This window comes from Nomascus leucogenys, chromosome 2 (assembly GCF_006542625.1).
Source record: "Nomascus leucogenys isolate Asia chromosome 2, Asia_NLE_v1, whole genome shotgun sequence".
Classification (NCBI taxonomy): Eukaryota; Metazoa; Chordata; class Mammalia; order Primates; family Hylobatidae; genus Nomascus; species Nomascus leucogenys.
This window is the reverse complement of record NC_044382.1, coordinates 137,385,713-137,400,832: the sequence shown is the minus strand read 5'-3', so window position 1 is coordinate 137,400,832 and position 15,120 is coordinate 137,385,713. Positions and strand designations below refer to the sequence as shown.

Sequence of the window (15,120 nt, the reverse complement as noted above, 5' to 3'; positions counted from 1 at the left end):
TATCTGACATCCAATTTTACACACGTATATAATAGCTCAGTGGATTACCAACATTCATTTTTATATCACATCATAATTAACCTATGGTCCTTTTGTGGGGCCACGTATATAAACATATATTAAAATATTTATGATAATTCCACCAAATGTATGCCTCTATCAAAATATCTTATGTACCCCTAAATATATACATCTACTATGTACCAACAAAATAAATAAATAAATAAATACATACATAAATAAATACATACATAAAATAGGGCTAGAAACATTTTTTAAAAAAAGGAAAAGAATAGTACCAAAAAAAGAGAAAAGAGTAACATAGAAAGAGCTTTGCCACATCAAAATTAACAAGAAGGGTGTTTTCTTTTTTACAAGATGTAAATTTTTATTTTGATATTGCTTTTGAGATGGATCAATTTTGTATACCTAAGTATTTTTTTTTACTGATGACAATAAGAGAAAGGAATAGTAATGAGTTAATTTTAAAGAATTTCATTATAAATACTCACACATGTCTTCCTTAGAGTTTTCTTGAAAAAATTCCAAGCGCACTTTAAAGTTTGCCTACCATATTTAAGATGGTTAGAATGAATCTCCTGGCTGCATCTGCTCCATGATAGGAAACCATTGCTGGGTCTGCAACCACTACAGTCTCTATGTTGTATTCTTGAGGTAATTTGTATGAATATCGTTTCCCTCTTCCACTTTCTGCTATTTTTCTAGACCTAGGTCTTCCTTTATCTGCAACAGAGAATTGAATTTTTCAATGCGCCTTCATATTGGCAAAGTGAATAATATTAAACATATTTAACAATGAGCAAACCCAAATAAGTTCCCGACACACATAAAATCTTAAAGGGCATTTGGCTTTGAAGTATGACTTTAGAATGAGACAGACTGAACTTCTCCCACTTATTAGTTCTGCCATTTTAGCAAACTAACATCACTCAGTCAGCCTGAGTTTCCTTATCTGTAAAGTGGATAATAATAACACCTACCTTTCAGAGTTGTTGATGGCTTATAATAAGATCACATTAGTTAGATTTCTAGCAAACAGCTCCAATATAAACAAAATGACTCAATAAATAAAAGATACTACAATTTTCTTTTTGACACCAATGGCAAAATAAAGGTCTAGTTAGTTGAAAGAAGTGCCTGAAGTGACTGCCCCACACATCCTAATTTCAGGCAGGTGCTCCTGATTACTAAATTACTATGCATGAATTACAAAGGATTCAGCTCCACTTTCCATCAGGATCTTACAGAAGTTATAACTGCTTGGGAATACAGATTCCTCAAATGAAGCCAAATCAGAGCAGAAACAAAAATCATGTATAGGTTTGCCTACATAAAAAGTAAGAACTTCCATTTATTAAAACATGTCACTATCACAGTGGAAATCATGCCACCAAGTGACAGAAGATAGTTGCACTACTTTTCCAGAATAAAGAAATAAAGTGCTATTCTAAATCAATGACAGTCTAATTGAAAAATGGGCAGAACTTGAACAACCATTTCTCACAACAGGATATCTAAATGCCTAATAGCATGTGAAAATGTTTAACCTCACTGGTCTTCAGGGAAATACAAATTAAAACCAAAATACATTAAATAAATTTAAATCCCTGGAATTAGTTAAAATTAAAGACACTGACTATATCAAGTGCTGACAAGACTGTGGGGACAAATAGAAGTATCATATGCCTACATGCTGGGAGATTAAACTGGGATAAACACTTTGCAAACCTAGTTTGCAGGGTCTACTAAAGTTGAATATTTGCATACCCATTAATCAATGATCTAAAACATACAGCCATCAGAAATGCATACAAATCGCATGTACAGGCTATCCAGAGTGACACTATTTTTAAAATTCAAATAATCATCAATAGTATATGGATAAAGAAATGTTAGAATAGTCATATAATGGAATACTATACAGCAATGAAAAGGAACCAGCTGCTGTAACATGTGAAACTATGGAAGAATCTCACAAATAATGAGGTTCATCCACATAATACTGATGAAAATAAGACAAGTACAAAAGATTAGGTAGTATGATTCCATTTAAAGACACATCAAAACCTGGGAAGAAATGCTCTTAAAAACCAACTCAGTGAATATCTTAGGGTAGGAGAAATTAGAGCCTGGGCATGGGCACAAGGGAGATATCTGTGGTGTTGATGTTTTCTTTTCCTTCTTTTTTTTTTTCCCTTCAAGTTCTGGGATACATGTGCAGAACGTGCAGGTTTGTTACATAGGTATATATGTGCTATGGCACTTTTCTGGGTGCATAAATGTCTTCTTTTGAGAAGTGTCTGTTCATATCTTTTGGCCACTTTTTGATTTTTTTTTCTTGTAAATTTGTTTAAGTTCCTTGTTGATTCTGGATATTAGCCCTTTGTCAGATGGATAGATTGCAAAACTTTTCTCCCATTCTGTAGGCCGCCTGTTCACTCTGATGATAGTTTCTTTTGCTATGCAGAAGCTCTTCAGTTTAATTAGATGCCATTTGTCAATTTTGGCTTTTGTTGCAATTGCTTTTGGTGTTTTAGTCATGAAGTCTTTGCCCATGCCTATGTCCTGAATGGTGTTGCCTAAGTTTTCTCCTAGGGTTTTTATGGTTTGGGGCTTTACATTTAAGTCTTTAATCTATCTTGAGTTAATTTTTGTATAGTGTGTAAGGAAGGGGTCCAGTTTCTGTTTTCTGCATATGGCTAGTTAGTTTTCCCAGCATCATTTATTAAATATGGAATACTTTCACCACTGCTTGCTTTTGTCAGGTTTGTCGAAGATCAGATGGTTGTAGGTGTGTGGTGGTATTTTTGAGGTCTCTGTTCTGTTCCATTGGTCTATGTAGCTGTTTTGGTACCAGTACCATGCTGTTTTGGTTACTGTAGCCTTGCAGTATAGTTTGAAGTCAGGTAGCATGATGCCTCCAGCTTTGTTCTTTTTGCTTAGGATTGTCTTGGCTATACGAGCTATTTTTGGTTCCATATGAAACTTACAGTAGTTTTTTTCTAATTCTGTGAAGAAAGTCAATGGAAGCTTGATAGGAATAGCACTGAATCTATAAATTACTTTGGGCAGTATGGCCATTTTCACAATATCGATTCTTCCTATCCATGAGCATGATTTTTTTTTCCCATTTGTTTGTGTCCTCTCTTATTTCCTTGAGCAGTAGTTAGCAATTCTCCTTGAAGAGGTCCTTCATGTCCCTTGCAAGTTGAATACCTAGGTATTCTCTATAGTCTCATCCCAGTGGTAGCTATTGGTTATGTTCACACTGGGAAAATTCAGCAGTTGAACAAATTGTTTCTGCAATTTCTTGTATGCACATGGTGCTTCAATAATAAATTTATGATTATAACAGCTTTACTGAGGTGTAACTTACATGTCACATTATGCAGCCATTCATGTGTACAATTCAATCAAGTTTAAGAATTCTCTACAGTTGAAGAATGATCTCCATGGTATATTGGTAAATCAGCTATCACTTGCTCTTCTCCTTGTTATTTATCATATTCTGTTGATGTCTCTAAGCTGCTGTCATCTTTCCACAACTTGCACTGTTGGCCGACACCTTTTATATTTCTTTACTATTTAATATAAATTCAGTGAAGTCTCTTCAAGAGTGGAGTGAAACATGTATATTCAATTATTTATGATTCCCTGTATGTCTCTAACTTTGTTTTGAATTCAGGATATGTGTTCTCAGAGTTCTAATCTATCTTTTTGGTTTCTGATAAATCCCTTGAGTCTTATACCAGGTACCTGGGTTTTAGCTTGCCTATTCTATTATATTATTCTATTCTATTCTATCCTATTCTACTAACCACATATCCTACTTTGCTTTGACCTCTAACATATTTTCATTTTTGCAGAATTAATTTATCCTCTCTTAGATTCTTTTTTTTTGAGATGGAGTCTCACTCTGCTGCCCAGGCTGGAGTGCAGTGTAGCGATCTCGGCTCACTTCAACCTCTGCCTCCTGGGTTCACGTGATTCTCTTGCCTCTGCTTCTCAAGTAGCTGGGATTACAGGCATGCGCCACAATGCCCAGCTAATTTTTGTAGTTTTTGTAGAGACGGGGTTTCGCCATGTTGGTCAGTCTGGTCTCGAACTCCTGACCTCAGATGATCCGCCTGCCTTGGCCTCCCAAAGTGCTAGGATAACAGATGTGAGCCACTGCTCCCAGCCTTATCTCTTGGATTCTTGACCTACTGTTTCCTTTGTATTATGACTTCTATGCCCACCTGTCAACTCTGTAATCTAATAAGAACTGGATCCCACCACTATTGCTGGAAACTAATCTTATGCAGACTATCCCCATAAGTTACTGTTTCTCATTTTTTCTAGCAAATGATGCAGATTTCAAAAATATATAATAAATCCAGTTTTACTCAAATATCATGTATAATCAGTTAACAAAGTTAACTGAAGTGTTATAACGATTAATGCAAATATTCCTTATTTATATCATATAACAAGTCAATGCAAGATGACAAAAACAATACTAGCCATCTGAATCAGAATCACTATAGTTAAAAGTAAACTTTATGGCTCCAGATTCGGTACCAGCAGTTAATACCAAAGACCAAACTGATCATATATATATATATATATATACACACACACACACACATACAACTACGCATACATATGTTGTTTATATATTATGTGTATGTATATACTTACATTCTAACATATGTGTGTGTGCGTGTGTGTGTGTGTATATATATATATTTTTTTCAACATCACCTTTCTAGATGGATAGATAATTGGCCTTGAAGGAAAATGAGAATCTGAGTATTATCCAGCACATATTCACCAACTGTGACAAGTGATGGCTTCTCACCAGTGTCAACTTCTGCTAAGCAAATGAGATTAATATGGATACATCTAATAACTAAAAAGAGACACCTCCTTCTACTTAGATACTTTTCCACATTTTCCTTACTTTCTTCCAGCTATCACCTTCCTGTCCTCATTGCTGGATGACATGCTGTAGTAGAGACTGTTAATTGTCCATCAGTATCCATTCTCCCTTTCTTACTTTTAGTAATAAACTCCCTAACCACTTCCCCACCCAACCACTGCTTTTTGGTTAGATGTGTGGCTATGCACCCAGAAACATTTCTCAGTCTACTGTTCAACTGAGTGTAATTATGTGACTGAGTAGTAAAACACAGAATTTGAACAGAACTAGTATGTAAAACTTTCGGGTCACCCTTTAAAAGAAAATTGCTTGCTCCTACTTTCCTTCCTTCATCCTATAGGCTAGAAACTAGACAAAGTATAGAGAGCTTAGGTGCACATTGGAAGATAACATTTCTGGGGGATGTTAAACCAATTATTTGGGGTCAAAATGCGTAGATAAAAATCTTGGATTTGCTACTTACTAGCTTTGGGACTGTTACATAGATAAAAATTGTATATGAATAGGAATATGTGAGCATGTATATGTAACTTGCTTATTGCAATGTCTAATTCACATATTAAATGTGAAATACATTAGCTACTAGGATGACATTTTTAATATGGAAATGAATCTTCATATTTATTTGATCTCTAAATGGGAACATGCACACTTACATAGGTTTAAAGGTACACCTAGATGTATACTCTGTCCTCTCAGTAAAAATTTTGCTTTTAACAAACTATTACATTTTGATTATCAAATAAAATTTACTAAAACCTAGAGTAAATAATCACTGGTCATATTAAAACTATTTTTTGATAGAACTCAAGAAAATTCCTACAGCAACTATTTTGTTACTGCAATATTTAAGCAATCTAATAACGCCACAGCCCACATGAAAATCTCTTCCTTCAAAGATGGTTTCCTTTGTAAAAGAGAAAACTGGATTCCATTCTATAAGGCTATAAAATAGAAAGCTATAAACATATAAAATATATCACTATAGTGACCATCTCATTCACAGTATCACTGGGATAACCTCATGGAGTTCAGAGAAGAGACAAATTAGGGCATGGAGCTGGCATCACAGGAGATAGAAAACAGGTGAGCTCTCATTCAGAGCTGAGACTTAGGGTCCTGAGCAATGAGCTTCAGCAGATAAGAGAAAACCATGCAGATTTAGAAAATGAGATAATAAAATACAACAATTTTACAACTTTAGACTCATTAGAAAGCATGTAAATGAATCTCAGAATCATGGGTATCTACTGCAATCGGCAGAGAAATAACTCGTCCAAATACATACAACTGGATAGCAAAATATCTGGTGGAAAAAATGTATTTATCTCAACTCTTAACAGAGTAAGACTCTGAATAATTATTGTCCAAATAATAATAATTAGTGGAAACAAATTCTTCCTCAAGGTGTTTACAAACATTGTTTATCTTTCCTATCATTGAAATGTCATCTTACTCTCTTAGGTTTCACAAAGAAGACTGTGTCTTCCCATATTTTTGTCTTTAGAGGCTGACTTTTACTCACATTTATGTGTCCAGGGTATGGCATGCAGTAAATAATATTTATGGAATTAATGTGAAGAAACTTTATGTCCAGCATTTTACTAGGCTCCCTAGTGTGTAACACCACATGCACAAAATGCAATGGTAGCACTACAAAGAAATAGCTTGGAAAGGCTTAGGGAAAGTAGCATCCAGGGGGATTCAGAAGGACTTCCCTAAGGCACTAAGTCTTGGAGGATGAGAAGGTTAAAGGAAAAGAAGAGAAAGTTTTGAAGAAAACCAGGAGACTTGGAGGCAGGAAGGAGTATGGTACATAGGGATAGAAATAAAAGATCTCTATAAACTCAGATGTTTCTCTAAATATGCACAAGAATCACATTTTGGGGTCCATGTTTAAAATGCTGATTCTCTTGGGTCCCGGACTCAGTAACTCTGACTTAGTGCATCTGGTTGGGATCCAGAAATCTTCATTTTAACTCTGATCCCCAGGTGAATTTGGTGCACTTAATCTACTAACCATATTCAGGTTGTTGTGTGCCTAGCTGAAGAGTATGAATTTTACTCTGAAGGTGTGAAGAATCCCGGAAAAGAATATGATCAAATGCACCTTTTAGAAAAATTGGAAACTAGATTATGAGAGGGTTAGACTGAAATCCAGAAGACGCAGAGAAGGCAATAAACTGCAGTAATCCAAGCAATATATAAATTGGCTGTAGAGTCAAGGGTCCAGGGTCTCCTGGTATGCAAAATGGCATACTGGGAATCACATCATCCCTTGTGTATTTATTTAAAATCTTTCAGTTTCCTGCCTTTTTTTTCCTCTTATAAAATGAGAATAGGGAGGGCAGAGCAAGATGGTGGAATAGAAAGCTCCACCAATTGTCACCACTGCAAGGACACCAAGTTAACCATCTACACAGAAAAAAATTACCTTCATAAAAAACTGAAAATCATGTGAGCACTGATAATACCTGGTTTTAACTTCATATCGCTGAAAAAGGCACTGAAGATGGAAAAACAGTGCTGAATTGCTGATACTACCCCTCCGCCACCCCAGCAGTTGTAGAGGGGTGCAGAGAGCATCTCTGGGTGCTGAGAGAGGGAGAATACAGCAATTGCAAGGCAGTGACCTCAACGCTGTCCTGTTAGAGCAGAAAGGAAAACCAGATCAAACTCACCTGACACCCACCATAGAGAGAGCATTTAAACCAGCCTTAGCCAGAGAGGAATCCTCAATCCCACTGGTAGGAAACTGAGTGCCTATAAACCTTCATAATGAGGCTATAGCACTCTGAGCCTCCAAGAAACTTGAAAGGCAGTCTGGGCCATAAGGACTGCAACTCTTAGGCAAGTCCTAGAGACAGTGGACTAGGAGGTACACACAATTATACTGAGACACCAGCTGGGATAGCCAAGGGAGTTCTGGCATCACCCCTCCCCTAACCTCAGGCTGCATAGCTGGTGGCTCCAAAGAGACTACTTCCTTGTGCTTGAGGAGGGGAGAGGGAAACTTGGGGAAGACTTTGTCTTACATCTAGGATATGAGCACAACCACAAACGATAGGGCGCCAGTTAGAGTTGTGAGGCCTCCATTCCAGGTCCTAGCTCCCAAAAGACATTTCCAGACATCCCCTGGGCCAGAAGGGAACCCACTGCCTTGAAGAAAGGAACCCAGTCCTGGCAGTATTTGCCACCTATTAACTGAAAAGCCCTGAATAACCAGCAGTGACACCCAGGTACTACATCGAGGACTTTGGATGAACCTTTGAGACTTACTGGCTTCAGGTACCAGCAGAGCCACAGAGGGATAGAACACCAAATGAACTTGAAATAATTAAGAGGACTCAAGCAGGAATTCTGGAGTTGAAAAATGCAATTAGCATATTGAAGAGTGAATCACAGTCTTTTAACAGCAGAATTGAACAAACAAAGAATTAGGGATCTTGAAGACAGGCTATTTGAAAATACACAGTCAGAAGAGACAAAACAAAAAAGAATAAAAAACAATGAAGCAAACCTACAGGATCTAGAAAATTGCCTCAAAATGGCAAATATAAGAGTTATTGGCCTTAAAGAAGAGGTAGAAAAAGAGATCGAGGTAGAAAGTTTTTACAAAGAAATAACAGAGAACTTCCCAAATCTAGAAAAAGATACCAATATCCAAGTACAAAAAGGTTATAGAACACCAAGCAGATTTAACTTGAAGAAGACTACCTCAAGGCATTTAATAATCAAAATCTCAAATGTTAAGGATAAGGAAAGAATCCTAAAACCAGCAAGAGAAAAGAAACAAAAAACATACAATTGAGCTCCAATACACTGGCAGCAGTGGGAAACTTACAAGCCAGGAGAAAGTGGTGTGTCATATACTATGCTGAAGTAAAAAAAAAATTCCCCTTGAATAGTATATCTGGCAAAAATATCCTTCTAACATGAAGGAAAAATAAAGACTTTCCCAGACAAACAATAACTGAGGGATTTCAGCAATACCAGACCTGTCCTACAAAAAATGCTTAAGGAAGTACTTCATTCAGAAAGAAAAGGATATTAATGAGTAATACATAATCATCTGAAGGCACAAAACTCGCTGGTAATAGTAAGTACACAGAAAAACACAGAATATTATTAACACTGTTACTGAGGTGTGCAAACTACATTTATCCTAAGTAAAAAGACTAAAAAATGAAACAATCAAAACTAATAACTATAAAAACTTTTCAAGGCATAGTCAGTACAAAGATATAAATAGAAACAAAAAAAGGTTAAAAAGTTGGGGTACAAAGTTAAGGCAGAGAGTTTTTGTTGGATTTCTTTTTGCTTGTTTGTTTATGGAAATACTGTTAAGATGTTATCAGGCTAAAATAATGGTTTATAAGATAGTATTTGCAACCTCATGGTAACCTCAAACCCAAAAACATATGGTGAATACACAGAGAATAAAAAGCAAGAAACTAAATCATATCATCAGAGAAAATCACCTTTGCTAGACGAATACAGGAAGAAAAGAAACAAGGAAGATATGACCACAAAACAACCAGAAAACAAAAACAAAATGGCAAGAGTAAGTCCTTACTTATCAATAATAACATTAAAGGTAAATGAGCTAAACCATCTAATCAAAAGACATAAAGTGGCTAAATAGATGTAAAACAAGACCCACTGATCTGTTGCCTACAAGAAACATACTTCACCTATAAAGAGACATATAGACTGAAAATAAAAGAATGGAAAGAGATATTCCATGCCAATAAAAACCAAAAAAGAGCAGGAGTTGCTATATTTATATCAGACAAAATAGATTTCAAGACAAAAACTGTAAGAGACAAAGAAGGTCACTATAGAATGATAAAGGAGTCCATTCAACAAGAGGATATAACAATTTTAAATATATATGCAACCAACACTGGAGCACCCATATAAATAATGAAAATATCATTAGAGCTATTGAGAGAGAATAGGCCACAATACAATAATAGCTGGAGACTTCAACACCCCACTTTAAGCATTGGGTACATCTTCCAGACAGAAAATCAACCAAGAAATATCAGATTTAATTTGCACTATAGGCCAAATGACTCTAATAAAAATTTACAGAACATTTTAACCAAGAGCTGCAGAATACACATTCTTTTCCTCAGCGTGTGGATCATTCTCAAGGAAAGACCATATGCTACATCATAAAACAAGCATTAAACTATTCCAAAAGTTGAAGTAATATAATATCAAGCATCTTCTCTAACCAAAATGGAATAAAACTAGAATTTGATAACAAGAGGGAATTTTGGATATTATGCAAATACATGGAAATTAAACAATAAGCTCCTGAATGACCAGTGGGTCAATGAAAAAAGTGAGAAGGAAATTGGAAAACTTCTTGAAACAAAGATAATGGAAACAAAACATACCAAAACCTTTAGGATTCAGCAAAAGCAGTACTCGGGGAAGTTTATAAGTGCCTACATCAAAAAAAAAAAAAAAAAGGAAAAATCTCTAAAAACCTAACAATGCATCTCAGAGAACTAGAGTAGCAAGAGCAAACCAAACATAAACCTAAAATAAAAGAAATAATAAAGATCAGAGCAGAAATAAATGAAATTGAAATAAAAAATACAAAAAAATCAATAAAACAGAAGGTTGCTTTATTTGAAAAGTTAAACAAAATTGATAAACCCTTAGCCGGACTAAGAATAAAAGAGAGAAGGTCCAAATAAATAAAATCAGAAATGAAAAAGAAGACATTACAACCAATACTGCAGAAATTCAAAGCATCATTAGTAGCTACTATAAGCAACTATATGCCAATAAGTTGGAAAATGTAGAAGAAATGGACAAATTCCTAGATATATACAACCTACCAAGATTGAAACATGAAGAAATCAAAAATCTGAACAGATAGCAAGTAACAAGATTGACGCCATAATAAAATGTCTTCCAGTAAAGTCAAGTCCAGGACCCTAGGGCTTCACTGCTGAATTCTGTCAAACATTTAAGGAAGAACTAATACCCATCCTAGTCAAACTATTACAAAAAATATATAAGAGAAGGGAATACTTCCAAAGTCATTCTAGGAAGCCAGTATTACCCTGATAAAAAAACAATAAACAAAACAAAAAAACTACACAGGCTAATATTTCTGATGAATACCGATGCAAAAATCCTCAACAAAATACTAGCAAACTGAATGCAACAATACATTAGAAAGTTCATTCATCATGACAAATTGGAAAATATCCCTGGGATGCAAGGATGGTTCAACATTTGCAAATCAGTCGACATGATACATCTTATAAATAGAATGAAGGATAAAACCATATGATCATGTCAATTGATGCTGAAAAAGCATTTCATAAAATTCAACATCTCTTCAGTATAAAAACTCTCAAAAAACTGGGGATAGAAGGAACATACATCAACATAATAAAAATCATACGCCACAGGCCTACAGCTAGTATCATACTAAATGGAGAAAAACAGAAAGATTTTCTCTAAGATCTGTAACACTACAAGGATGCCCACTCTCTCCACTGTTATTCAATATATTACTGGAAGTTCTAGCTAGAGCAGACAAGAGAAAAATATAAAGGTCATCCAAATTGGACAGGAAGAAGTCAAATTATCCTTGTTTGCTGATGATATAATCCTACATTTGGAAAAACCTAATGACTCCACAAGAAAACTATTAAAACAGATAAATTCAGTAAGGTTGCAGAATACAAAATCAACATGCAAAAATCATTAGCATTTCTATATGCCAACAGTGAACAATGTGAAAAAGAAATTTAAAAATGTAACCCCATTTACAATAGCCACACATAAAATTAAATACCCAGGAATTAACCAAAGAAGCGAAAGACCTCTATAATGAAAACTATAAAACACTGATGAGGGAAATTGAAGAAGATATCAAAAAGTAGAAAGATATTCCATGTTCATGGGTTGGAAGAATCAATATTGCTAAAATGTCCATACTACTCAAAGCAATCTACAGATTCATTACAATCCCTATCAAAACACCAATGACATTCTTCACAGAAATAGAAAAAAAAAAAAAAACAGTCCTAAAATTTATACGGAATCACTAAAAGACCCCAAACAGACAAAGCTATCCTCAGCAAAAAGAACATAACTGGGGGAATCACATTACCTGACTTCAAATTGTACTACAGAGCTACAGTAACCAAAACAGCATGGTACTGGCAGAAAAACAGGTACATAGACCAATGGAATACAACAGAGAATGAAGAAACAAATCCACATACCTACAGCGAACTCATTTTTGAAAAAGGTGCCAAGAACATACACTGGGGAAAAGATAGTCTTGTCAATAAATGGTGCTAGGAAAACTGAATATCCATTTGCAAAAGAATGAAACTTTATCCCTATCTCTCACCATATACAAAAATTAGATCAAAATGGATTAAAGATTTAAATCTGAGACCTCAAACTATGAAACTATTACAAGAAAACCTTGGGGAAAATCTCCAGGACATTGGCCTCAGCAAAGATTTCTTGAGTAATACACTACAAGCACAGGCATCTAAAGCAAAAAATGAACAAACGGGATCACATCAAGTTAAAAAGCTTCTGCACAGCAAAGGATACAATTAACAAAGTGGAGACAACCCACAGAATGGGAGAAAATATTTAGAAACTATCCATCTGACAAAGGTTTAATAACTAGAATATGTAAGTATCTCAAACAACTCTGTAGGAAAAAATCTCATAATCCAATCAAAAAATAGGCAAAATATTTGAATAGACATTTCTCAAAAGAAGACACACAAATGGCAAATAGGCACATGAAAAGGTGCTCAACATCATTGGTCACCAGAGAAATGCACATCAAAACTACAATGAGATATCATCTCACCCCAGTTAAAATGGCTTTTATTCAAAAGACAGGCAACAACAAACGCTAGCAAAGATGTGAAGAAAAGGGAACACTTGTACACTGTTAGTGGAAATGTAAATTAGTAAAACCACTATGGAGAACAGTTTGAAGGTTCCTCAAACACTAAAAAGAGAGCTACCATATGATCCAGCAATCTCACTACTGGGTTTATACCCAAAAGAAAGGAAATCAGTGTATCTAAGAGATATCTGCACTTCTATGTTTGTTGCAGCACCGTTTACAATAGCTAAGATTTGGGAGCAATCTAAGTGTCCATCAGCAGATGAACTGATAAAGAAAATGTGGTACTTACACACAATGAAATATTATTCAGCCACAAAAAGAATGAGAGACAGTCATTTGCAGCAACATGGATGGAACTGGAGATCATTATATTAAGTGAAAGACGCCAGGCACAGAAAGACAAACATGGGATGGTCTCACCTATTTGTGGGATCTAAAAATCAAAACAATTGAACTCATGGACATAAACAGTAGAAGGATGGTTAGCAGAGCCTAGGAAGGCTGGTGAGGAGTTTGAGGGGAGGTGGGGATGGTTAATGGGTACAAAAAAAAGTTAGAAAAAATGAATAAGATCTACTATTTGATAGCACAATAGGTTAACTATAGTCAATAAAAATTGTATATTTTAAAATAACAAAGAATTTAATTAGATTATTTGTATCTCAAAGCATAAGTGGTTGAGGGGATGGATACCCCATTTGCCATCATGTGCTTGTTTCACAATGCATGGCTATATGAAGACATTTCATGTGCCTGATAAATATATACACCTACCATGTACCCACAAAAAATTTTAAAAATAATAAGAAATGAGGATACAAATACTATCTACCTCAAAGGATTATAGAAAACATAAAAATAAAATAACACATGTAACATAACTACATGAACTGGCACATGGTACATTTTATAGAAATGTGTTTTTTTCTTTTAGAGATGAGATCGGGTCTCAATCTGTCACCCAAGCTGGAGTACAGTGGTGTGATCATGGCTCACTGCAGCCTCAAACTCCTGGGCACAGATGATCCTCCCGCCTCAGGCTCCCAAGTAGCTAGAACTACAGGTACACCACTATGACTGGCTAAACAAATGTTCTTATAATAACACAGAGTGGTAGAAAGAGATGACAGGCAAAATATTAGGAGGTAGACAACATCATGAGTTAACTCAATCAGACTTAGAGGAACAAAGGCAGAAGGTTAGATTAAAACTTTTTTTTTTTTTTTTTAGTTGTTACTTGTGTTTTTGTTGGGGGGTTTATTTTTAATTTTCAAGTGACTAGATAAATAGTCAAGGATATCAGAAGAGGCCTTTGGGAGGAGAGATGATGGGTTCAGTTTTAGATTTATTAAATCTGAGATGCTTGAGGACATCTGAATAGAAGTTACTATTACATATATAGATGGAAGTCAGAAGAAAAATTGAAATGGAGACACTTTGGAATTAATCAATGTAAAGCTGAACCCCCATTGGCTTCGGATTATATCACCCTGGGAAAGTAGGTGGAATAGGAAGTAGAAAAAAAAAAGGAAGTCCTGAGAAATGCCTGTATTCAGGGGTAAACAGATGGAAGAAGACATTCCCATAGAAGAGACAGAGATGGAGATGTAAGAAATGTAAAAGGAGGATAGTTTATAAAATGAGGGGGATAGTTTACAAAATGAGAGGCTTTTTATCTGTACCAAGAGTGGTAGATACATCAGGTAAGAGAGAGTTAGAAAAGTCTATTTCCTTCAGTGTCCCAGCTGGTGACAGCTGTGTTGGCCCCAATCTGTCAGTTTCCTGTGTGCTTATTTTCATTTAAATAGGCTACCTGGAAGATTCTAGGTTTCTAAAGAATCTCAACTTCACAGTTGACTCTGCCATATAAGTTATCCATTGTCTGTGAAAATCATGCATATTGAAGTAATCTTTTTATTAAGTTGCTCTCTTTGATGCTTTTATTATATACAACTATGCAGAGCTCATTCTTCATCTCCTAAATCTTTAGACCATGTTGTATCCAAATGCATGTATAAAAACAACACAGTTGATACTGTACACTTCCAGTCAGAGAAGAAATGTAGAATTATTCACCAGTGCTCAGTGTGTGTTCTCTCTAATGCCCTCCACAGATTGACAATAATCTCCACAATACTTATGGTTGGAGTATGGGAACTAGTTCAGTAGTGGCCTGGTTAAGTCAGCTCGAAGAATGGAGATAGATGATCTCTACATCCTGCCTAAACCTTTGTCTTCAACTCTGTTAATCTCTTCTCTT

General features: G+C 35.4%; 1 protein-coding gene across 1 annotated transcript in view; it reads right to left on the bottom strand.

Annotated features, from left to right (window-relative positions):
- Window positions 1-15,120, bottom strand: part of ADAMTS19 (ADAM metallopeptidase with thrombospondin type 1 motif 19) — a 274,439-nt gene that overhangs the window by 205,791 nt on the left and 53,528 nt on the right. Inside the window, exon 4 of the mRNA XM_030818417.1 lies at window positions 572-744. Within this exon, the coding sequence (XP_030674277.1) occupies window positions 572-744 (173 nt within the window). The remainder of the gene's footprint in view (window positions 1-571; window positions 745-15,120) is intronic.